Below are 26,067 nucleotides of genomic sequence, written 5' to 3'. Positions count from 1 at the left end.
CACAAGACCTCCAACATAACAACCCCCTTACCACTCGAACCAACAAACTCATTTTAATATGAATTAATAGAAAACTTTCTATAAGTCCACTCAACAAGGGTAAGGCTTGGATAAAAAATAATAAAAATTGCCAAAGTGGGAATTGAACCTAAGACCTCCTAGAACACTTAACCACTAAAGCAGATACACACTTATGTCAAATATTTACAGAAATAGAAATAAATTATTCAGGGCGTTACAACTTTACCCCCTAAAAGAAATTTTGACCTCGAAATTTACCTGATCCAAACAGATGAGGATACTACTGATGCATCGAGTCCTCAGATTCCCACGTGACTTCTCCAGTGCCTTGATTTCACCACAAAACATTCACTAACAGTATGGACTTCCTCCTCAGCACCTTAATATCACGATCTAAAATCTGAACCGATTCCTTCTCAAAAGACAAATCCGGTTTAATCTCAATCTCCTCAACAAAAACAACGTAAGATGGATCAGACTAATACTGCATCAACATTGAGACATGAAATACATCGTGGAGACGGTCTAACTCTAGAGGTAGATCCAACTAATAAGCGACCGGTCTCACTCACTTCAGAATCCTATACGGCCTTATAAACCTAGGGCTTAACTTGCCCTTACGACTGAACCTCAGAATTTTCTTCCACGGAGAAACATTAAGAAAGACGAATTCATCCACAAAGTACTCAATATCTCTCCTCTTCAGATCTGCGTAAGATTTCTGCTTATCGAAAGCCGCTTTCAAACTATCCCGAATCAATCTAACCTTATCTTCGATCTTAGAAACCAACTTAGGACCCAAAACCCGACGCTCACCCAACTTATTCTAACATAACGGAGTATGACACTTACAACCGTATAAAGCCTCATAAGGTGTTATCTGAATGCTAGTTTGGAAACTGTTATTGTAGGCGAACTTAGCTAGCGGCAGATAATCCTCCCAACTACCTCAGAAATCTACTACATAACCCTGAAGCATATCCTCCAGTATCTAAATCACCCTCTCAGATTGACCACGCAATACTGAAGTCCAATCTCTAACCTAAAGCTTCGCACAATTTCTTCCAAAACCGAGACATGAAGCGAAGATCTCTATTAGAAATTATCGAAACAGAAACCCCATGCAGTCTTACAATCTTAGAGATATAGAGTTCGTTAACTTCTACAAAGATTAGTCCATTCGAACAAGAATAAAATAAGTGAACTTGGTCAATCGATCCACGATGACCTATACAAAATCTTTCTTAGTGAGTGTCAAGGGTAACCTACTAACGAAGTCCACCGTTACTCGTTCCCACTTCTATAAGGGAATATTAATGAGTTGTAGCAACCTTGAAGGCAACTGATGCTCAGCCTTAACTTGCTGGCACGTTAGACAACGAGTAACAAAATTTGTAACCTCACGCTTGAACCCCGACCACCAGTATAGCTTACAAAGATTGTGATACATCTTATTACCGCCGGGATGCATAGCATAATGGCTACTATGCGCCTCCCTCAGAATTAACTGCCTCAGATCAGAATCATTTGGCATACAGATCGGACCTCGAAAACATAGAACTCCATCTTTATACAGCCCAAAATTTGAAATACTTCCACTCTCAATCTGACGCAACCGCAAGCCTAAAGGCTCATCCCCTAACTACTTATCTCCCAAGTGGGCTTAACTTGCAACTTGGCTAACAGGCACCCATCATCAAACAAACTAAGGTGAGCGAACATCGCTCTCAAATCAGTCATCACTCTACGACTGAGAGCATCAGCTACCACATTGACTTTACTAAGATGATACTCTATCGTGCGGTCATAATCTTTGAGGAGCTCAATCCATCGGCACTGTTTAAGATTCAACACCTTCTGAGTAAGGAGGTACTTGAGGCTCTTGTGATCAATGTAAATGATATATCTTTCACCATACAGATAGTGCCTCCAGATTTTCATCGCAAAAATTACCGCAGCCAACTCGAGATCATGCGTCGGATAATTCCCTTCATATGTCTTAAGCTCATAGGATGCATAAGCCACAACTTTTCCATCTTGCATTAATATACATCCCAAGTCGACGTGTGACGCATCACTGTAGACCATAAATTTCTTACTAGATTTAAGTTGCATCAGCACAGGAGCTTGAGTTAGAACAAACTTGAGCTTCTTAAAACTTGATTGTTGTGTATCGGTCCAAACAAAAGGAACACCCTTACGAAGAAGCTTAGTCAAAGGAGCTGCAATCATAGAAAATCCCTCGATAAACCACTAATAGTATCCAGCAAAACCCATAAAAATATAAATTTTAGATACATTCTTAGGCTATTTCCAATCTAGCATAGCTTTAATCTTCCTCAGGTCAACACGAATCCCCTCAGCAGAAACCACATACCTCAAAGAAGTTACCTCTTACAACCAGAACTCACACTTGCTCAACTTAGCATAGAGTTGTTTCTCTCGAAGTATTTGAAACACTACTCTAAGATATTCATGATGCTCATCCTCGGTCTTAAAGTAAACCAGAATATCGTTGATAAAGATCACGATGAACTGATCTAGATATGGCTGAAAGACTCGGTTAATCATATCCATGAATGCAGCCGGAGCATTCGTCAAACCAAAAGGCATAACTAGGACCTCATAATGCCCATAATGAGTCCTAAATGCAGTTTTATTAACATCAACTTCCTTAACTTTAAGTTGATGGTACCTAGAACGGAGATCTATTTTCAAGAACACTGAAGCCCCTCAGAACTGATCAAACAGATAGTCGATCCTCGAAAGTGGATACTTCTTCTTTACCATTAGTTTATTCAGTTGCCGATAATCAATACACATCCTCATGGTCCTATCCTTTTTCTTGACAAACAAAACTAGTGTCCGCCATAGAGACACAGTAGGATAGATGAAACCATGATCCAAAAGCTCTTAATGTTGAGCCTAAGCTCTGCAAGCTCTTTCAGTGCCATACGGTACGAAGTGATAGACACCGAAGCTGTACCCAGTAGAAGCTTAATCCCGAACTCAACTTCTCAATTCAAAGGTAAACCCAGTAACTCCTTAAGAAAGACATATAGAAAGTCTCTCACTATTCTGATATCCCCGATAAAAGAGTCCTAAGAAACAGAAACATTGATGTAAGCCAAATACGCCTCACACTCTTTTCGAGCCAGTTTCTCAACTACAAGAGCAGAGATCACATTAGACAGATAATCTCGACGCTCACCGATCACAACCACCTCCTTATCATCCTCAGTCCTTAGAACGACCCTTTTAGTCACGTAATCTAAATTGAATCGGTGCTTAACCAACCAATCCATACCTAAAAGCAAATCGAACTCCCCAAATGGTAACTCCATCAGTTTTGCCAGAAATATAACCTCTTGCATCTATAATGAAACGTACCTATAAAGTTTACTAACTCGAGCAGACTGCCCCAACGGACTCAGTACAGTAACCTCACTGGAAGTGCTCTCAACCAAAATCCTCAAGTTTTTAGAAACAGAACTAGCTACATAAGAGTGTGTAGAACCTATGTCTATCAAAGCAGTATAAGTTACATCAAAAATAAAGAACGTACCCATGATAACGTTAGGAGCATCTCCATCCTCACGGTGTCGTGCAGTATAAACTAGTACAGGCTGCCTCACCTCAGTCTGACTAGCACATCTTTCCGGTGTTCTCTGTCTACAGCTCATACCATTACCACCCCTAGCCAGTCCACGGCCCTTAGGTGGCTGCTAAACTACCCTTTAAGGTAGTACAAAACCCGGTCTTGCAGCATGTATCTAATCAGCCTACTGTGGACACTCTCTAATACGGTGCTCTAATGATCTACACCTCAAGTAAGCCCCTAACCACCTCTAACACTTGCTCAGATGACGCTTACCACAATCACTACATGGTTGAATTCCAGTAGGAGCAACATGAACCTCCATTCTAACAGACACATCAGGTTTAGTCCATTTCTTCTGAAATGAACTAGAGGGCTCTGAATCCCTTTTATTCTTGCCCCTCTCACGGTCCCTATTCTGGCGCTCCACGCGCTTAACATCTTCGATGATCTTCACCTTATCAACTAAAACCGCGAACTCTCGCTCCCTCTGCGAAGCAATCAGAATCCTCAAACTATCCCTCAGACCATCCTCAAAGCGAACACATTTCTCATACTCAGACGCCACCATGCCTCTAGCGTAGTGGCTCAATCTCAGAAACTCAGCCTCATACTCGACCACAGATCTAGCAGCTTACATGAGATCCATAAACTCACGCCTACAAGCACCCACATAGCTTGCCCTAACATACTTTCCCTAAAAGGCAGTCTTGAAAAAGTCCTAGTTCAAACGATCAGGCTGAGTAGCCTCTTCTACCGATAACTACCACTGATATGCCTTGTCGCTGAATAAAGAGACTGCACCATTAAGTTTCTGCTTAGGAGTAAAGTCTATATCATTCATAATCCTCTCGGTGGCCTCCAACCAATACTCGGCCACAGTAGGGGTAACTCTAGAAACATCCCTAAACAGCTCAGCTCCATTGGACCGGAGTCATTCAGTTACCAACCCACGGCCCCCCAGATCTAGAATGGGGTCCAACGACCCTCACTATTACCCTCAACATGGCTTGAGACAGTACGTCGTCCCTAGCCAAGCGTCTTTGAGACTCAGTTTCAGTGGCAGGCGAACCAGTCTCTCACTCATATCTAAATTTGACATACTGCCTAAAAAGAAAGACTCAGCTCGAGCCCCTTTACGACCTCTACCACGTCCACAAATACCACGTTCGAGAGTTCCACAAGCGCTCATCATGAATTTCAAAATTTATCTACATTATAAATTTTTATCCATCAGTTCTAGTATTTATTAGCAGATATTTTATGCGTAAATTATGAGAAATTCAAAAGTGTTTCAGAGATTTTAGCCTCTAACTATTTCAATACAATTTCAGAAAGTACTATCTATAATGTTTTTAGAATGTACTATCTAAGTTCAAAAATACTTACAACATCAGCGTCGGAGACTCAGTGTACCACATACTTTCTCAAAATTACTCAAACTATTTGAAAATTAGTTCTTTTTAAAATAAAATTTTTGGAACCCGAAATTTCACAACCCAAGTTTTGCAACATGACTCTGATATCACTAAATGTAAAATCCTAAACCCGACCTAGATGTATTGGCCAAATCTGGAGATGTCACAAGGTAAGGTTTTGAAAATAAAGTCGTTTCGTCAAATCATTCAAGTTTTATAGTTCATATTTGTTTATAACTATTTTCAAAAATGTTATTTAATTCATTTACTTACTAAAACATAATCCAGTTTGTGTTTTCAAAAAAAAATTTGTTTCCGTAAAACCATGTTTCCCATCGTGCATCATAATGAAAGAGTAAAAAATAATATCCAAAACCAAAAGAAAATAGTCCGAAGAGTCTAAAAATTTGCAAACTCTCAAATTAAACCAGAATTATAAATAAAAAAACATAATTTACTAAGTAAAATAGTTCTTGATCAAGTGGAAACCACTGAGCCTCTGTCGCACTGACCCGCCTAAGTCTATGGATTACCTGAACAGAATAGACAAATAGATGTGAGTTTTTATAAATTCAATGTGTAACCCAATAGGAATAGACATGCAATACAAATAGTTGGAGGCCACCGAGAGGATCATAAACGATTTAGACTGTACTCCTGAGCAGAAAATTAAAGGTGCAGTCTCTTTGCTTCGCGACGAAGCATATCAGTGGTGGTTGACAGTTGAGGAAGGTACTCAACCGGATCGTCTTAACTGGGATTTCTTTAAGACCACCTTCCAGAGTAAGTACGTGGGGGCGAGCTATGTGGATGCTCATAGATGTGAGTTCATGAACCTCATACATGGCGATAGATTAGTGGTTGAGTATGAGGCTGAGTTTTTGAGATTGAGTCGCTATGCTCGAGGCATAGTAGCATCTTAGTATGAGAACTGTGTCTGATTTGAGGACAGTTTGAGAGATAATTTGAGGGTCCTGATTGCTCCGCAGAGAGAGCGCGAGTTTTTTGTTCTAGTGGATAAAGCGAAGATAGCCGATAAGGTTAAGTGCGTAGAGCGCCAAAATAGGGACCACGAGAGAGATAAGAACAAGAGGGATTCAGAGCCCTCTAGTTTTGTTCAGAGGCCTAAGAAAAAGGTCAGACCTGATGGGCTTGTTAGAGTGGGGGCTCATGTTGCTCCTCCTAGGATTCAGCTGTGTAAGATTGTGGTAGGCGCCATCCGGACGAGTTTTGGAGGAGGATAGGGGCTTGTTTGAGGTGTGGGTCTTTGGAGCATTGGATTCGATAGTGTCTACAGTGGGCTAATCAGATGCAAGTTTCGAGATCAAATTTTGTGCAGCCTTAGAAAGCGGTTCCGCAACCACCTAAGGGTCGTGGACCAGCTAGGGGTAGTAATGGTGGGGGTTGTGGGCAGAGGTGCTAATCTGACAGAGGCGAAGTAGCCTGCACTGGTTTATGTTGTACGATGCCGAGAGGGTAAAGATGATCTAGATTTTATCACCGGTACATTTTTAATTTTTTATGTGTCTTATACTGCATTGATAGACATAGGTACTACTCATTCCTATGTAGCTAGCACTGTATCTGAAAACCGGGGGATTTCTGTTAAGAGTACATTGAGTGAGATCATTATACTAAGTCCGTTAGGGCAGTCTATTCGGGTTACTAAACTCTATAAGAATGTTCCGTTAGTGGTGCAAGGGGATTTTTTTGGCAAATCTAATTGAGCTTCCGTTTGGGGAGTTCGATTTAATCCTTGTATGGACTAGTTGGTTGAGCCCCGAGTCAATTTAGATTGCGTATCTAAGAGGGTCATTCTGAGGACCAAGGATAGGTGGTTGTGATCGGTGAGCATCGAGATTATTTATCCAATATGATTTCCACTTTTGTGGCTGAAAAACTAGTTCAGAATGGGTGTAAGGCGTATTTGGCTTACGTCAGTGTTTCTACTTTTGGGGACTCTACTATCTGGGATATCAGAACTGTTAGGGATTTTTCGGACGTATTTACTGAGCAGTTTCAGAGTTTACCTCCAAATTGAGAAGTTAAGTTTGAGATTGAGCTTATACCGGGAACAACTTCGGTGTCCATCACTCTCTACCACATAGCACTGAATGAGCTTACGTAGCTTAAGGCTCAACTTTAAGAGCTTTTGGATCGTGGTTTCATCCATCCTAGTGTGTCTCCATAGGGGGCACCGGATCTGTTTGTGAAGAAGGATTGCACTATGAGGATATGCATCGATTATCTGCAATTGAATAAATTGACTGTAAAGAACAAGTATCCACTTCTAAGGATCGATGATTTGTTTACTCAATTTCAAAGGGCTTCAGTGTTTTTGAAGATTGATATTTGTTCTAGCTATCATCAATTGAGGGTTAATGAGGTGGATGTTTATAAGACTGCATTTAGAAATCGTTATAGACATTATGAGTTCCTAGTTATGCCTTTTCGTTTGACGAATGCTCTGGCAGTATTCATGGATTTCATGAACCGAGTGTTTCAGCCATATCTGGATCAGTTCATCATGGTCTTCATCGATGAAATTCTGGTTTACTCTAAGACCAAGGATGAGTATGATGAACATCTTAGAGTAGTGCTTCAGATACTTCGAGAGAAGCAGCTCTAAGCTAAGTTGAGTAAGTGTGAGTTCTAGTTATATGAGGTAACTTTTTTAGGGCACGTGGTTTCTGCTGAGGGGATCCGAGTTTATCTTAGAAAGATTAAGGCGGTGCTTGATTGGAAACAGCCTAAAAATATATCTAAAATCTGTAGTTTTCTAGGTCTAGCGGGTTATTATCAGTGGTTTGTCGAGGAATTCTCTCTGATTGTAGCTCCGTTGACTAAACTTCTACGGAAGGGAGTCCCTTTTGTCTGGACTTATGCTCAACAATCGAGCTTTGAGAAGCTCAAGTCTGTTCTGACTCAAGCTTCTGTTCTGATTCAGCCTAAATTTGGCAAAGAGTTTGTGGTATTCAATGATGCATCACACGTCGGTTTGGGGTGTGTGTTGATGCAAGATGGAAAAGTTGTGTCTTATTCGTCCCGTCAACTTAAGACACATGAGGAAAATTATCCAACGCATGATCTCGAGTTGGCTGCGGTGGTTTTTGCATTAGAAATTTAGAGGCACTATCTGTATGGGGAGAAGTGTATTATCTACACTGATCACAAGAGCCTCAGGTATCTCCTTACCCAGAAGGAGTTGAATTTTAAGCAGCACTGGTAGATTGAGCTGCTCAAAGATTATGACTACATGATAGAGTATCATCCTGATAAAGCCAATGTGGTGGCCGATGCTCTAAGCCGTAGAGTGATAACTGATTGGAGAGTGATGTTTGCTCGACTTAGTCTGTTTGATGATGGGAGCCTGTTAGCCGAGTTGCAAGATAAGCGGACTTGGATTGATAATATTCGAGATAAGTAGTTGGGGGATGAATCTGTGTTTGCAGTTTCATCAGATGAAGAGTGGTAGTACTTCAGACTTTGGGTTGAATAGCGATGGGGTTTTGTGTTTCTAGGGTCAGCTCTATGTGCTGAATGATACTGATTTGAGGCAGTCAATTCTGAGGAAGACGCATAGTAGCCCTTATTCTATGCATCTTGGTGGTAACAAGATATATTTTGATCTTCGTGAGTTGTACTAGTGGCCAGGTTTGAAGCGTGAGGTTACGTATTTCATTACTCGTTGTTTGACGTGTTAGCAAGTTAAAGCTGAGTATCAGTTGTCTTCGGGTTTGCTACAGCCCGTTAAGATTCCTTTATAGAAATGGAAACGAGTGACGATGAATTTCGTTGGTGGGTTGCCCTTGAAACCCACTAAGGAGGATTTTATTTGGGTCATCATGGATCGATTAACCAAGACTAATCATTTTATTCCAGTTCAGACGGACTATTTTATGCAGAAGTTAGCAAAGCTGTATGTATCTGAGATAGTAAGACTACATGGGGTTCCTGTTTCGATTATTTCTGATAGAGATCATCGCTTCACTTCTTGGTTTTGGAAGAAATTAGACAAAGCTCTGGGTTCGAGATTGGACTTCAGTACTACCTTCCATCCTCAGACCGATGGTCAATCTAAGAGGGTGATTCAGATACTGGAGGATATGCTTCGAAGTTGTGTCATTGATTTTTGAGGTAGTTGGAAGGATTACCTGCCGTTAGCTGAGTTCACCTACAATAATAGTTTCCAAGATAGCATTCAGATGGCACCTTAGTAGGCTTTGTATGGTCGTAAGTGTCGTATACTGCTATATTGGACAGAGTTGGGTGAACGTCAGGTTTTGGGTCCTGAGTTAGTTTTTGAGACCAAAGATAAGGTTAGATTGATTCGGGATCGTCTGAAGGTAGCTTTTGATAGATAAAAGTCCTATGCAGATTTGAAGATGAGGGATATTGAGTACTCTGTGGGGGGACTTCGTGTTTTTTAAGGTTTCTTTATGAAAAAAATTTTTGAGATTCATTCGTAAGGACAAGTTGAGCCTGAGGTTTACTGGGCCGTATCGGATTCTGAAGTGTAAAAGACCGGTCGCTTATCAGTTGGAGCTACCTCCAAAGTTGGATCGTATCCACGATGTGTTTCACGTCTTGATTTTGAGGCGATATCGGTCTGACTTATCTCACATTGTCTTTGTTGAGGAGATCGAGGTTAGACCAGACTTGACTTTTGAGGAGGAGTCGATTTAGATTCTGTATCGTGACATTAAGGTTCTGTAGCACAATTTATGGCATTGAGAAAGCCACGTGGGAACCTGAGAACTCGATGTATTAGCAGTATCCTCATCTATTCTAATCAGGTAAATTTTGAGGTCGAAATTTCTTTTAGGGGGTAGAGTTGTAACACCCTAAATAAATTATTTCTGCTTCTGTGAGTTTCTGACAGAAGTGTGTATATGTTTCAATGGTTAAGTGTTTTGGGTGTGTTTAGGAGGTCTTGGGTTCAAGTCTCACTTTTGTCAATTTTGTTATTTTTGGATCCAAGCCTTATTCTTGTTCAGTAGACTTTTATTAAATTGTTCGTTAACTTATATCAGAATGAACCTGTTGGTTTGAGTGGTAAGGGGGTTGGTGTGTTGGAGGTCTCGTGTTCGAGACCCTGCGTGAGTATGGTTGATAAATTTTTGTTTCGATTGGCTTAAAGAGTTTGAGTGGTCCTGAAAGTCTGAGGTGGTTGGGTTGTTAGTAGATGTAATGGGATTGGGATCAAGTGGGGATTTTGTTTAACTTTTCTTTTTTAAAATTTTTATTTCTTTTTTTCCCAAAAATTTGCTACCATTTCTGACATTCTGCTTCTTTCTTTCCTATCGTTTTCTTGTTTTGCTTCCATTCGATTTGGTTCAATCAATCGTTCATTTTATTTGCTGGGGCTCGATTTTTTGGTGATGCATCATTTATCTTGGTAAGTTTGTAGGTTTGCTTTTGGTTTTCGTTCTTTTGATTAGGTTTTGGTGTTGTGGTTTGGGAAGTAATATTAATGAGTATGTTGCGTAGGAGAAGATCGTGAAACTGTGGAATTCGTTACAGCAGCTTAGTTCGTATTAGTAATTCCTGCTTGTCGATGGTAAGTGTGTGAGTGTGGTTGGACTATTGTTGGTTTTGATGATTTCGATTTAATCTTTGAATCATGACTGATTTTGAGCGTTAGTATGCCGATTTTAGGTCTTGGAAGGCTTGGGACAGTTTTCGCATCAAAATCGTACTAGTGTATATCCTAAACACAGAAAACAAGGCTTTGGCAAAAGTTGAAAAATGATTCTATCGACGCCACACGGGCGTGTAGTCACCCGTGTGGATGGCCGTGTGCAAGACACGCCCGCGTGGTGGCTAGAGTGTGGCCATGTGGGCCACACGGACTAAGCCAATTGGGCATATGGACCACACGGGTGTGTGAATGTTGGGCCAGGCCGTGTGGGCCACACGGGCAAGGCCAATTTAGGTGTGTGAGCCACACGACCGTGTGGGCTCACACGAGTAAGCCACACGGGTATGTGGGCCCATTAATATGAAATTTACTCCAAGGTCGGACGGGTCATTTCGATCGACTGTGAGCCTACTATGGGGCCGTTAAGGGCTAACTAAACCTTAAAACTATGTGATCTGATAGCCTGAAAATCTGTCCTGAGTATGATATTATTATGCATGTCTGGTTATTTTGTTAGATGTATATCTGTTATTTGTATATAAGCATGTTGAGCATGTTAAATCTGTTATTTCTATATCTGTCATTTGTATTTGATTTGGGGTGGGTTTGTTTATGTAGGGAAAGTGTTCTATACAACGATGATCGCCTTTATTCTAGCAGCTTGGATGTACATTATCTGACATGTGTCATAATGGCACGATATGGTGTGTAGGGATGGATGGGTGTTTTTAACCCCACATGGTGTGATGGGATGGTCGAAGCTGATGTGTAAAGGATGAAGGTAGTATTCTGTTTATCTGATCTGTATATTTGATTCTGTTTACTGTATCTGAAAAGGGCATGAGCCCAACTCTATATCTGTATGTTTGCATGCTTAATTCTGTTGGGTTATACACTGAGTTTACAAAAACTCACATCCGTTTGTTTGTTCTGTCCAAGTAATCCATAGGCTTAGGTGGATCGGTGCGACGGAGCCTCTCAGTAACCATGAGTTCGTAAACTATTTAGGTTATGGTTTTTATCTTAGGGATTATTTCTGGATTTTTGTAATAATTGGACTCTCCGGACTTTTTGGCTGATTCTCTTTTAGATTTGGATTTTCATTTTAGTACTTAATTTGCGATTAATATCTAAAAACTATGGTTTCTATTAAAACAAAGGTTTTCTAAAAATACGTACTATTTTCTTGAAATACAATGTTTTTCATAAGCTTCCGCTATAAAACACGTTTTAAGGCAAATTAGTTAATTGAATAAATGTTTTGACAACGGATAAAGGCAAATAAGAGTTTTAAAATTGAAATGGTTTTAACATGTAGAGTTCGTTATCAAACCCATTCTTCATGACACCTCCGGATTTGGTCATAACGTCTAGGCCAAATTTGGGGTATTACATCTTAATAATTTGGTGAGTTAGTTTGAAGTCTCGTATTCAAATTTTACATATATGGGTTTGATTTTGATTTATTTGTATCATAATTATTTTTATATAGTTGTAAATTATAAAATTTTTAAAAATTGTCAATTAAATAATTATTATTTAATTAAAATGGGTTTTTAAATGTTTACTATAAGTATATATATTCATGGATCAAGCCGCAATTTGACAATATTTTTATTCTTTTTTACTCAAACTTAATTTTGACTCAGCCCAATGGATATAAAATTATTGTTCATTTTGAGCATCTTCTATAAGTGACAACATTTCGAGTTTATGATTTTTATCAAGGTTTTCAAATCCCATTCAATGGTTTTTATCAAGGTTTCTATATTCTGATAAATGGTTGAATCAGTTAGATCATCAATTTTTTATTTGATCAGTTCATCTGATTCGATCAAATAAATAATTAAAATTTTATAAATAAATAAAAAAAAGAAAAATTAGTTCAACCTATTTTTTAGATTAGTCTAATCGTTCTAAATGAGTTCAAAGGTTAGTCTGTTCAACCTTTATCTCCGGATCAGTATCTTAAGATGTTTGGTTTTGATAGACAAATACCAACTTGAGAAAAAGAGTAGAGTTTGGGTTCTAATTTATAGGCTAATGATTTGACTAATAGAATAATCAATTTAGGGAAAAAATAGTAATTTAAGTATCACTCGTGAAAAAAAAATTAAGTACCAAGATAAAAAAAGAGTACAGTTTAAGTACCAAATTAAGAATTAAGCCTCTTTATTATCAATGAATCCTTCCAATCCATTTTACTATCCACATAGACTAATTCTTTATGGATTCATGATTACTCTTTTCAAAAATGTCATCTCTAATATTCGACTTTCTCTGTAAACTAATGAATTATTAGAATCTCATTTTCAGTTTCCCTTTTGATTATATTGAAGAAATATAGATAATCTGCGTTTGATTTTTCTTGAATGGCAATAATAAGTGAGAAAAACAGTTGAAGTCAAAACAAAGATTTGAGAGAGATATATCACCCACTATATACCATTAGAAGCAAAACGAACACAATTCAAAAGAAAGAAGCACTAAAAGGTGAAAACTCCTTTACTAAACCATAGGAATAATGAAGAATAAAATAGGACGTATCATTGCCTAGCTACTACCTACCTCTAATGGCTCCCCCTTTAAGGTACGAAAGTATGCCCAAAAAAAAAAATTAATGTGTATGCTTATGTGTGTATATAAATTATCCTTTTATGGTTTTAAGAAATTGTCACCCTACTTACTTTATTTTTATTTATATTTGATTTAGTATTTTTTTAATTAAAGATAATTTTATTACTATATTTTAATTTATCTTGAATTTGACCTTTTTAATTTTGTTTAATTGAATTTTTTTCATTGAATTTGACTATTCAATTTCAAATTAAAATAATTTGAAGACAAAATTTAATGAATAATAAATATAATATTAATAATTCATAAAAATAGTTATTTGTAAAAAGTAGAGGTTTTTTGAATTTTTTTTCGTATAAATAAAAAGAATTCTATGTTAGACGTTGTTTGATAACTCACCAAAAAATTAAATCAATTAAAAATTGATATTTTTAGTGATTTGGTTTTTTTAAGCATGTTTGACAATCTATAATTAAAAAATAAATAAATGATAATTTTTTTCAATGAAAAAGTGTAGATAATGAGCTACTTATCACTTAATGTAAAAATTTTTAATTATTTTTATTTCATTTTATTTGTTTTAACATTATATTTTAAATACTTTACTTTTAATTTTTTAAAAATTACATTTATCAATAAGTCTAATTATTTTTAGTCAAATCTATTTATTAAGTAAAATTTAAATAAAAAAATGACTATAGCCTTATTATATATCTATATATATTCTATTTAGTTGATACATTCTTTGTTTTCAATTGCAAAATAATGATGCTATAAAATTAAATATGTTTGATTTATTTTTTGGTACAAAATTAACCTGAATACACTAAATTATTTTTTATGTAAAATTAATTAGTTATCATTATTTAAAAAATCCTAATGAAAAAATAATAATTAAAATATAAAAGTAAAAAACAATTTATCTTAAAATTAGTATTATAATTAAATTAATATTTAAATAGTTAACATTTATTAACATAAACATTTGTTAAAAAATAAATAAAAAGGAAAAGAGAAGACAAAATAAAATTATAATTATAATTTATAACAATTTTTTTAAAAATAAAACCTTAGCTTAAAGGTAAGCTTAATGCCCTAGAGCTTTGGAAAGTATAAGATCCCTCATTTTATACAAATGGTGTGCATATTCCCAACCTATATTTATTCTAGTTTATGATTATAATTGGACCTTGTATAGTTTCGTTTTAGTTATAACTATTCAAATTTATTTTTTATTATTACAATTGTGATTATACATAAAAAGCACTTGCATATATTAACAGAAGAAAGCACTATGATTAACATATAATTATCTTAGAATGTAATGAAATTTATAATTTAATTTAAAAATAATTAAAATAATTTTATTATTTTAATTGAAAAATATTGAAAATAAAATATAAATAATAAAGGGTAAAGTAATCTTTTTTTTAAAATTCATTTAATAAATAAACCTTAAGAAAAATTAGTAAATTTTTCATCAAACTTACGTATTTTTTAATATCAAATTTCAGGTTTAAATATTTTTCGAGCCAAAGATATATTTATATTTTTAAAGTTTGCAAGTACCATATAATCAAAATATAAGCATAAATATATGTTTAAGTAATCACTTGATGAAGAATTAAATTATTACAATACAAATAGACTAAAAATTAAAATAAAAAATTAAATTATTACATCACAAATTATAAACTTAAACAATTTAAATTACAAACTAACTAATCAAATTAAAGCCTGCACATAATTAAACTCGAAAATTCACATATTTACCTTTACCAACCGTACCAAAACCTTAGTGACTCGAGCCTATTATCAAATGGTAGGTATGTATTTGTGGAATTGGACGGTAGTTAACTTTAACAGTGAAAGAAATAAGAAATTTACAAAATAAAAATTATCTTTGGAATCTTATCTTCCTTCCTTTAAACTTCTCGTTAAATATTTCCAAAAATATTCAATAACTTAATTGATAAAATTCCTACTCTTTGGCAAAGTTAATTATTATCATAATGCTTCAAACACAATTTAATTTCTGCACTATTAAAATACATTAATAAAAAATTTAAATAAAAATCATTATTATTAAGTTTTTTTTAATCAGTTATATCTCTGTTTATTTTTCTTTTATTATGTATGACAATGTTCGTCATATTCAAAATTCGTTCTCTCAAGGTTGAGATACTAATAATAAATTATATTTTCAAACTTCACCACTTGCTTGTTCGACTTAACGAAATTGAAAAAGCTATTTGATCAATTAGAACTAATGTTTTTAAAATCTGAATGGATTAACTAGTCAAACTGGTTGGATCTGGAACTGATCGAAATACCAATCCAAAGATAGAAATTGAACCGGTTGACTCACAAATCAATACAGATCAATTCAGTTGAGCAAAAAACTGATTGAACAGGTATAATGATGATTCAAACTCAAGCTATTTTAAGAAAATATGTAATAAACCATTTAATCTTTTAACATGTATCCATCAAAGCAATTTGTTAAGGAATGAAAATAATCTAATCTTTGGTTGCTTAACATAGGAAGTTCAAGTTGGTAGCAACCTTGTCCTTGTTTACAATTAAAGAAATTTGGTTTAATGTTTAATGAAACAAAGAAATCAGCCATGTGAATCTATAATATAAAAACAGATTGGTTCAGTTAATCCAGAATTTGTTAGTTTATATTCTCTCTTGTGATTCGTTTGATGTTCTTTAGGATGTATAATTGTATATATATTGTTCAATCAAGACAATTTTCTATTTATGGTAAAATTCGTAATTACAGGGATTGATAATTAGAATATAACCTTACACATATATAGATAAAATTTGAACTCCAAACTTAAAGTATTATTTTAATAAATATAAATCCGAGGAAAAGAATTACTGTTTTTGCTAGTGACAAAGTGGGATGCTACAGCCAAATAGTTTTGACTCAATAGCTTAAAGGGAAGAAAAAAAAAGAGCATGGAAGTTTACTCAAATGCCCAAAGCCCATAACTTTTCACATATATAAGTTGAAGCAATCGTCCTCAATCCATCCCACCATTTTCATCGAGTTCTTCAGCCAAATTTCCTACACTCCAACTCGTCCATGGATAGCTCAGTTGCTCCTGTCACCATAGACAATGCCCACCGTCAAAACCCCACCAAGCTCTCTTCTCAGAAAAAGCCCTCCAAAGGAGGGTGGAAAGCAGCCTTTTTTGTTATCTGTAAGCCAATATTTTCTTCCTTTCTGTTTTCGTTTTTCATGGATCTTTATCTTGAGTGTTTGATGAAATTGTCATTGTTGTTTGACGCAGCTGTTGAGATGGCCGAGCGATTTGCTTTCTACGGATTGGCTGGAAATCTGATCACATACCTCACAAACAATCTCGGAGAACCAGTGATCACCGCAGCCAAGAACGTCAATACATGGGTTGGGGTCTCCGCCATCTTCCCTTTGCTCGGAGCCTTCATTGCCGATTCATACCTCGGTCGCTTCAAGACCATCCTTGCCTCCTCTGTCATCTACTTCTTGGTAAGTTCGGTCGCATCGTGTTTATTGGGATTGGAGATATGTTTTTAACAAGCTTCTTTTTTTTTTTTTTGTTCTTTATGATTCAGGGAATGGTGTTATTGAGCTTATCAGTGTCAGTAATCCCTATGCATTCCCGCAAAGCTGTGTTTTTCACAGCGCTTTACGTATTAGCGATTGGCGAAGGAGGCCATAAACCATGCGTTCAAACCTTCGCTGCTGACCAGTTCGATGAGAACAACCCTGAAGAAAAGGCAGCCAAAAGCTCATTTTTCAACTGGTGGTACCTTGGGATCGTTACAGGCGCCTCAGTCGCCATCGTTGTCGTCATTTATCTCCAGGTAACATCAAAGTTTGTGCCTAAACTACCTTTCCTTTCATACTTTTAAACCTTCTCTTTTACTTAAATAATTTTAAAGTAGAGGGTGATATTTGGTGTCATGTAGGATAATGTTAGTTGGGCAGCAGGATTTGGGGTGTTATCAGGGTCATTAGCGGTAGCATTGGCGGTGTTTCTAATTGGGATCAGGAAGTACCGAAAGCAGCGGCCGACAGGGAGTCCGTTCACCTCTGTGGCTCAGGTCCTTGTCGCCGCTGCAAAGAAGTGGCGCGTGAGTGAAACCCACGGTGGCAGGGGAATTTGCTATGAAGATGATAGAAGAGGTGGGAACCATGTCAAAGGTCAAACCATGAGTCGCAACCTGGTCCGTACAAAACAGTTCAGGTAAATAATGCCCGATAAAAAATTAGTCAAGTAATTTCAAAATCGATATTATTTTATTTTTTAGTCAAAATCGATATTATTTTAAACATCATAAAATAAATTAAGAAAGTAACATAAAAATCAATACATCAATGTTCCTGAAAAATATATATATATAAATTTAAAGTATTTGAACGTGACGAGGATATAGACTGTCATATTCCTGTAAAACAATATTATCTTTAAATAGGAAAAAGATATTTTCAATAAATTAATGGAAAATTAATAACAAAATTGGAAATGCTTGAATTTTAGAGAAAAAAAGGAAAATATCAAATTCAAGTAAATTTCTACACCTTCAAATTTGTTTAAAAGTAGTAAATTGACAACTAGGTTCCTAATTCCGTCACTGAGATTCTTGGACTGATTTTAGTACTATTAAACAATTATTTTATGAGGAGATGATGATCTAAATATTTGATTTTTTTTATACATCATCAATGATGTTTTTCTGAATTTTATAAGAAAATATATCACATGATTGATTTTTTATTAATTTTTAATAATTTTTCTTTAATCTCACATGTAAATTCTATAAGTTTTATTATATTTAAATACGTGGATGCGACATTTGCAATTAATTAAAATTAAAAATTATAAAAATATTTTTTAAATATTTTTAATTTTAAAAAATTAATTAATTGTTAATGTAACATATATGTGGACTACCACGTGGATGTCACGTTACTAAAGTTAACAAATATTAATTTTTTCATTTATTTTAAAATAATTTAACACACAATGCAAATTCAAAGACTAAAATAACCAAAAAATTAAATGAATGACTAAATTAACTCTTTTGGAAAATTGAAGGACCAAATAAATTATTATATAAAAATTTTTAAATAAAAAGAATATGCACAAGCAAACATATTCTTTTTTTTAACTATTATCCTAAATTTTCCTTAATAAAATGTTAAAAATACAATTTTTTTAGGGATTAAAGTACAATTTTATTGTATATTAATTTATAACTTCTTTATTTATGAGAAGACTGAATTAAATTTTTTTTTATTTTAAGAGTTCAAATATAATTTCACTATATATCAATTTATAAATTTTCTATTTATAAGAAAATTAATTTAAATTATTTCTATTTTTAGGGGTCAAAACCTTTAATTACTCGCTTTTACATACCAAATTCATCATAATTTTAATTTTAACTAATAATGTTAAAAGAAAGAGGAATCCATATAAAATATAATTTTATGTGATCTAATCACTACTTTAAATTAAATAATATGAAATCAAATGCTTTAGCTTTACTTTTTTATTATTTAATTGTATTGTTTAATAAATTTTAGACTTGTTTGTAAATCTCTTGATTCATGTTCACACAAATAGAATTAGATCCTATTCTCTTGCAAAATTGCACACCGTACTTATATCAAATTAATTACTTCACCATACCCACCACTATTCTCCAATTTCTCTCATCATTATTTGTTTAGTTTTATTTTTTAATCAATTTCATTATTTTTTATGTTTTTATTTTAAAATTTTCATTAATAGAAAGAACACAAGAGTATTTATTTATTGGAGAGAGATCCATTGACACTAATGTAAAATCAGAGTAATTTTACTTATTTTAATAATTTTTTGTATGATTAATATTTTAATAGTTCAATCCTCATATTTCATGTTTAATTCACATAGATCATGTCTGTTAAGTTTAGAGTAAATCAAAATTTTTAACTATTCATTTTATATAAAAGAAACTTTCAACCATTAAATATATATTAATGTAGACAATATTTTAAATCGATATAACAAACATATTAAATCGATTCAAAAATTTACATGCATGACAAATATAAATATATTAATAAATTTAACGATTGTATTGTTAAGATATTAACCGTACAAAAAATTATTAAAGTGTGTAAAATTATTTTTATTTTGTATTAATATAAATGGATCTCTCCTTATATTTATTTATACAATATTTTAGTCATTCAAGCTCAATTTATTTATGACCCTTTTTGAAATTGTAGATTTCTAGATAAAGCAATGATCATCGACGATAAAGACACCTTGAGCAAACCTAGGGATCCATGGCGGCTTTGCTCATTGAACCAAGTTGAAGAAGTGAAGCTTGTTCTTCGCCTTATCCCCATATGGCTTGGTTGCTTAATGTTCAGTGCTGTAATAACTCAATTACACACATTTTTCACCAAGCAAGGCAGCACAATGTTGAGATCAATAGGACCCAATTTTCAAGTTCCGCCGGCAGCACTTCAAAGTCTCGTGGGCCTCACAATCCTCATTGCCGTCCCAATTTATGATCGAGTTTTCGTCCCCATTGCTCGAAAAATAACCGGACATCCCTCTGGAATAACAATGCTACAAAGAATCGGTACTGGCCTATTCATTTCCATATTGAACATGGTTGTTGCAGGCCTAGTAGAGACGGCTAGGGTCAACACTGCTGCCAAACATGGCCTAATCGATGCCCCGAAAGCCATAGTCCCAATGAGCGTATGGTGGTTACTTCCTCAATATGTGCTCACCGGCCTAGGAGACGTCTTTACAATAGTCGGATTACAAGAATTGTTCTACGATCAAATGCCGGAAGAAATGAGAAGCATTGGGGCAGCTGCATATATAAGTGTAGTGGGAGTTGGGAGCTTTATAAACACAGCTGTAATCTCAGTGGTTCAAGTCATTAGTTTAAGGCATGGGAATGAATGGTTGGGAGATAATCTAAACCGTGCAAAACTTAATTACTTTTATTGGGTATTGGCAGGGTTGAGTGCTTTTAATTTGTGTGCTTATATTTGGATTTCTAAGGGATTTGTGTATAAAAAAGTTGAAAATAATGATGAAAGAGTTGGTGAGGGGAAAGCGTCGGGAATGGGAGGCTATTTGGACGTAAAAGTATGAAATTTGGGGCTATTTCGATGTAAAAAATGCATGTGTTACAACTTAGTAATTATGTTATATTATTATATTACTCAAAAGTTTAAATACAAGAGTAGTTAACTATTTTCTTTTATCTATATATTTTATTTTACCTAGAATGATTTTAATTGGAAGATAGAAAAAGAAAACATATTTAGTACATTGTTATTCAGTGGAGTTCTTAAATTCTAAAAGCCGAGTTAAAGTAGTGACAAGTGATTTTATAGAGCATAGTATAATATTATAAAAATAAATATATAAAAGAAATGAGAAATTATTAGAAAAAGAGAGGAACATAAAATTCATTCATATTATGATCAATACATCATGTCTACATTCATACTGAAATAACAACTCAACAAAGGCTTAACAAATTGTAACTATTTGTAACAGAATACTAATTGCAAAAGAATCATAACCAGCTAAGCTAACTAATTCAACTTATCCCCATCTTCAATATTTTGTAACTACTCTGTAGTTGCTAATATTCCCTCTGCAGCAACTTGAACAAATGAATCAAAAATAGTAGTGAGCGTCAAACTTTCTCGACAACGCAAAAAAGAACCCACGGTAAGTGGTTTGGTTAAGACATCAACAACCTGATCATAACCAGGAACATGATTGATTTGTAACTCTCCGTGTAACACCCTCTCCCAAATAAAATGCAAATCAAGTTCTACATGTTTGACTTTAGCATGCAAGACAAGATTCGCAGCTAGTGACACAGTACTAGAATTGTCACACCATATTATTGGTGTGCCAGAAATATTGATACCTATCTCACCAAGTAACAATCAAAACCAGGTTATCTTAGTAATAGCATTAGCAAGACTTCGATATTCTGCCTCAAAGGTGGAGCGTGAGACAATGGTTTGCTTATTTGAAGACTACCCACCAAGGTAAATGTAGAATCTTGAAGTGGACTTGTAGTCTTCTAGTGAACTTGCCTAGTCCGCATAAAAAAAACCTATCAAACTCATGCTAGAAGGTCGAAACACTAGCCGTCAAGAGTACCTCTAATGTAACGTGATATTCGTCTGGCAGCAGTCCAATGCTCATCATATGGTGAGTGCATAAACTGACAAACTTTGTTGACTGTGAATGCTATATCAGGATCTTAGGGCCTATTTGAGCCCATAAAGAGCTTTGGTTAGCTTGCATGCTAATAGAGAACCATCATGACCACAAACCTCAAATCCAAGTGGCTATTTCATATAAACCTCCTCAGGCTAGATAGTCATTTAGAAAGGTATTGTTTATATCCAATTAACAAAGCTTCCATTGCTGAAAAGTAGCCAAGGCTAGAATGATCCAAATGGTATTAGCCTTCACAACTATACTAAACATTTCATGATAATCTAGCATTGGTGCCTGAGACTATCCTTGCGTGACCAATCAAACCTTGTTGTAAGAAATAGTATCGTTGTATTTTTCTTAATCTTGAATAGCCATTTACAACCTATGAGTGATCTATTCAGGGGAATTGGCACAAACTCCTATGTTTTATTACAAATGTAAAGCCCCAAAATTTTGAGACATTAATTATGAGTTTCTGCAGTAATTAATTTATGTATCTGTGGTTTTGTGTTTTGCTATTGTGTTTAAGGTCTAAAGCTCGAGTCGTATCATTAAAAGTTATATTATTTTAAAACAACCCATATCCATGAATTACATAGTTAAATGTAATTCCGTGTAAATCTGTGTTAAGAATCAGCCTGTTGGTTCACTAGTTAAGTCTCAGCATTCTGTCTGGTCTCATGTTCGAGTCCCATCTATGTGTTGGGAAATATTTTGCTTATTGTTGAGAATTCACGGGTGGTTAAGACAAAAGATTTTAATTTTTTTTATTTTCTTTTTTGTTTTCTTCTTTTTCTTTCATATTTAAGTTTTTTCTTCGTTTTCCCTTCTCTTTTTCTTTTTCTTTTTCCTCCTTTTGTTTTTCATTTCTATATCGTTTGAGTTTGCTATTGTTGATTGTTGAAATTCTCATTCTAATCTGTTGTACGGGCCGAGTAAGTAAATCTTTTGTGATGTCAACTATGATAATTCGTTAAAAGTTCTAAAAAATGACAATGCCGTATTATTAATAGTTTGCGCTAATTGATGAATTATCGTTGTTAAACGATGTTTGTTCCTTATTTTAGGAATAAGTGTTGGAAGTAATGAATCTTGGCAAGATAATTTGAGTAATCGCAGTTAATCTTTCAATGAGTGTCATTTTCATTGAACGTTTTATGTCAAAGTTTTCGACATAAGTTTCTATGTATAATTATGCTTCATTGTCATTAAATTCAATTGATTGAATGATTGGATGGTTGTTTTAGGTTTCAGAGACTCTCTATGTTCTTATCGCTTTAAAATCTCTTTAAGTGCATACCAAAAACCCTTAATTGTGCGAATTTTGGATGCCAGAAAACTTAGCTGTCGACACCACACGGCCAGGGACATGGACGTGTGCTCAAGCTATGTGAACTACACGGGCAATGACATAGGAGTGTGTCTAGGTGATGTAACTCTCAGTTTACGATTTAGAACCACACGGGCAAAGGACATGAGCGTGTGTTCAGGCCATGTAGCATATAAATAGGATCCAAATCTTGTTACTGAGGCCATGAGTGTTGTCCAACACGAGCACTAACCTCCACAATGTATGTATGATTTGAATTTGATTGTATGAGGACTCTTTGATGCTCTAAGACTGATATATGGATGATGAAAATGTATGTGTATTGTGATGGCTATTCCTGATACTGATCTGTATTCTCTATTTGTGAAATGAATTGGAATGACTGAACACATGTTGTCGATATCTGTAATCTGTATTTGCATTGGTTAGGATATTGTGAAGAAGAAAATAATCTGCTCTAAATTAGTGGCTAAGCAACGATGCGTATAAATACGAAACTGGCGCTTTGTCGTATTTCGATCTAGCAGCTAGGTTGCATCTCTGTAAACATGTCAAGCAGACACTTTGTAGTGTGTAGGATTGGTTGGGTATTGAACGCCTTTAACAGTGTATTGGGATGGCCGAAGATGGTGTGTAGCGAATGGGAGGGGTAGGAATAACTACATATGAATCTAATTTATTCTGTATATGAAATTAAAATTACTTCTGCGTATGTAACTGATCTATTTTGTATATGAGCTAAAATTACTTCTGTTATCTAACTGCATCTTGGGATTCGAGAATTATCTTATAAATGTATTTTAATTGAACGAACGTCTTTTATAAATTGAGTTCATAACTCGTTTCATTGTTGATTGGATTTCAAGTAGCTCTCACACTTGAACGAGTCGGCACTAAAGGAGCTCAGTCAAACCCTTTTATCTTTCCTTTAATTTTACTATTCAGAATTTCAATATTATATGCTATTGTAATGTTGGGAAGATTATGTAGTTAGTTAATTATTGTAATGGATAAAATATGTTGAATGGTTTTATTTTGACTGTGTTATAAATGTGGTTTCTTAATATCGATAATGTAACTATTTGGACTTGGTCTAGATATCTAGGTTGGGTTTAGGATGTTACATTTAGTGGTATTAGAGTCAAGTTTGTCAACACTCAAATTGTTTTTGGGCTCAGAATGTGTGATAAATGGTAGTTAAGTGAAAATATGGTATCTGAGTTAATATGAATACTGAAACATTAGTAAATGACCGAGCCTTCTACGCCGAACCTGTAAGTATTTCTGTTTTGTTATAATGGTTAACTGAAACACTGTATTACATACACTATTTTCTGGTGAAATATGCAAATGTGAGCTAGTGAGATTATTCTGTTGGAAGCCTGAACTGATCTATACACTTTAACATTGTAGATAGATTAATAAAATAAGTTCCTACAGTAGTCGTGGACGTTCGATGCCGAGGAAGAGCTCGAGCAGAGTTATCCTCTATGGAAAGTATGCCTAACTTAGAGACCAGCTGTAGTGACCAAGATCCAATTCTGTAGTGATTATGGGAAATGCCATCCAGGCGAGTGCTAGAAAATGTTAGGAGCATGCCCTTGTTGTGGGTCGATAGAGCATCGGGTTAAGGATTGTCCCCATCGACCAAATCAAGTACCAGTTACGGTACAGGCTCCGGTTCGGAGTTTTGTTCTGCCTCTGAGAGTAGTTCAACAAACACCTAGGGTTCATGGTACTGGTAGAGAGGGTAATGGTTCAGCGAGAGGATAAAGAGCACTAGGTAGAAGTGCAGGTCAGGCTGAGGCTCAATAGCCGATACTGGTTTATGCGACTAGATGCCGTAGGGATAACAATGATACTGATGTCATTTTAAATACATTCTCTATTCATTTTGTTTCCTACTATGCTCTCATATTGGATCTACTTACTCATATATAGCTAGTGTTGTTTCTGCAAATCTGGGTATACTTACCGAAAATATTGCTAGAGTGCTTTTTGTGATTAGTCATTTGGGTCGGACAGTTAAGGTTGATAGAGTATATAGATGGGTACCCTTAGAGATTCAAGGTATGGTATTTTCGGCTGATTTAATGGAGTTACCCTTTAATGAATTTTATTTGATTTTGGGAATAGATTGACTCGTAAAGTATCGAGTCAATCTAGATTGTGTGACTAAAAGAGTCACTCTGAGAATGGATAAGAATGACGAGGTGTTTATGATTGGTGTGCATAAAGATTACCTCTCTAATGTAATATCCGCTCTTGTGGCTCGCAAGTTAGCCCGAAAAGGGTGTGAGGCATACCTTCCTTTTTTATTTGATTCTATCCCTGCAAAGCTTTCTATGGGAGATATCCTTCTGTGAGGGAATTTCTAGATGTCTTTCTCAAGAAATTGTCCAAAGTACCTCCGGATAGAGAGGTGGAGTTTGGTATTGATCTATTACCAGGTACTGCTCCGATGTCCATTACACCCTACTACATGGTACCAAAGGAGCTGGTGAGCTAAAAACGCAGCTTTAGGAATTTCTGATATGGGGTTCATCTGATCGAATGTCTCCATGTGGGGCACTAGTGTTATTTTTTAAGAAGAAAGACAGATTGATGAAAATGTGCATAGATTACCGATAGTTGAACAAGTTTTCAATCAAGAAAAAGCACCCACTACCAAGGATTGACGACTTGTTCGACCAATTTCGAGGGGCATCTTTTTTTTCCAATTTGCACTCAGCTCAAGGTCAAAGAGACTGATGTGTACAAAACCACATTCAGGACTCCTTATGTCACTACGAGTTCTTGGTGATGCCTTTTGGGTTGACGAATACCCCAGCAACATTCATAGACTTAATGAACCTGGTGTTCCAACCGTATTTGGACCAGTTTATGGTAATTTTTATTGATGACATTCTGATTTATTCCAAGACTGAGTCTGAGCATGATAGTCACATTTGTATTGTACTCTGAATACTCCGAGAAAAATAATTATATGCTAAGTTTAATAAGTGCAAGTTTTGGTTACAAGAAGTTTCTTTTTTTGGCCATGTGGTAACCGTAGAAGGGATTGGAGTCAATCCCAAGAAAATAGAAGTTATAGTTGAGTGGAAGTAATCGAAAAATGTATCTAAGCTTCATAGTTTCCTACGTTTAGCCTGTTATTACCAAAGGTTCGTCAAGGGATTTTCTCTTATTGCATCACCTCTGACGAAGCTGTTACGTAAGAA

General features: G+C 35.2%; 1 protein-coding gene across 1 annotated transcript; it reads left to right on the top strand.

Annotated features, from left to right (window-relative positions):
- The first annotated feature begins 16,244 nt into the window (after positions 1-16,244).
- LOC107896371 (protein NRT1/ PTR FAMILY 5.4) lies at positions 16,245-20,530 on the top strand. The gene is made up of 5 exons (XM_016821535.2): positions 16,245-16,470; positions 16,561-16,778; positions 16,865-17,116; positions 17,222-17,499; positions 19,533-20,530. The coding sequence occupies exons 1-5, from the start codon at positions 16,353-16,355 to the stop codon at positions 20,419-20,421; spliced, it is 1,755 nt and encodes a 584-aa protein (XP_016677024.1). The 5' UTR covers positions 16,245-16,352; the 3' UTR covers positions 20,422-20,530.
- Positions 20,531-26,067: the final 5,537 nt, after the last annotated feature.

This window comes from Gossypium hirsutum, chromosome A10 (genome assembly GCF_007990345.1).
Source record: "Gossypium hirsutum isolate 1008001.06 chromosome A10, Gossypium_hirsutum_v2.1, whole genome shotgun sequence".
Lineage (NCBI taxonomy): Eukaryota > Viridiplantae > Streptophyta > Magnoliopsida > Malvales > Malvaceae > Gossypium > Gossypium hirsutum.
Note: the sequence above shows the minus strand (reverse complement) of the source record. Positions and strands in the feature narration are given on the sequence as shown.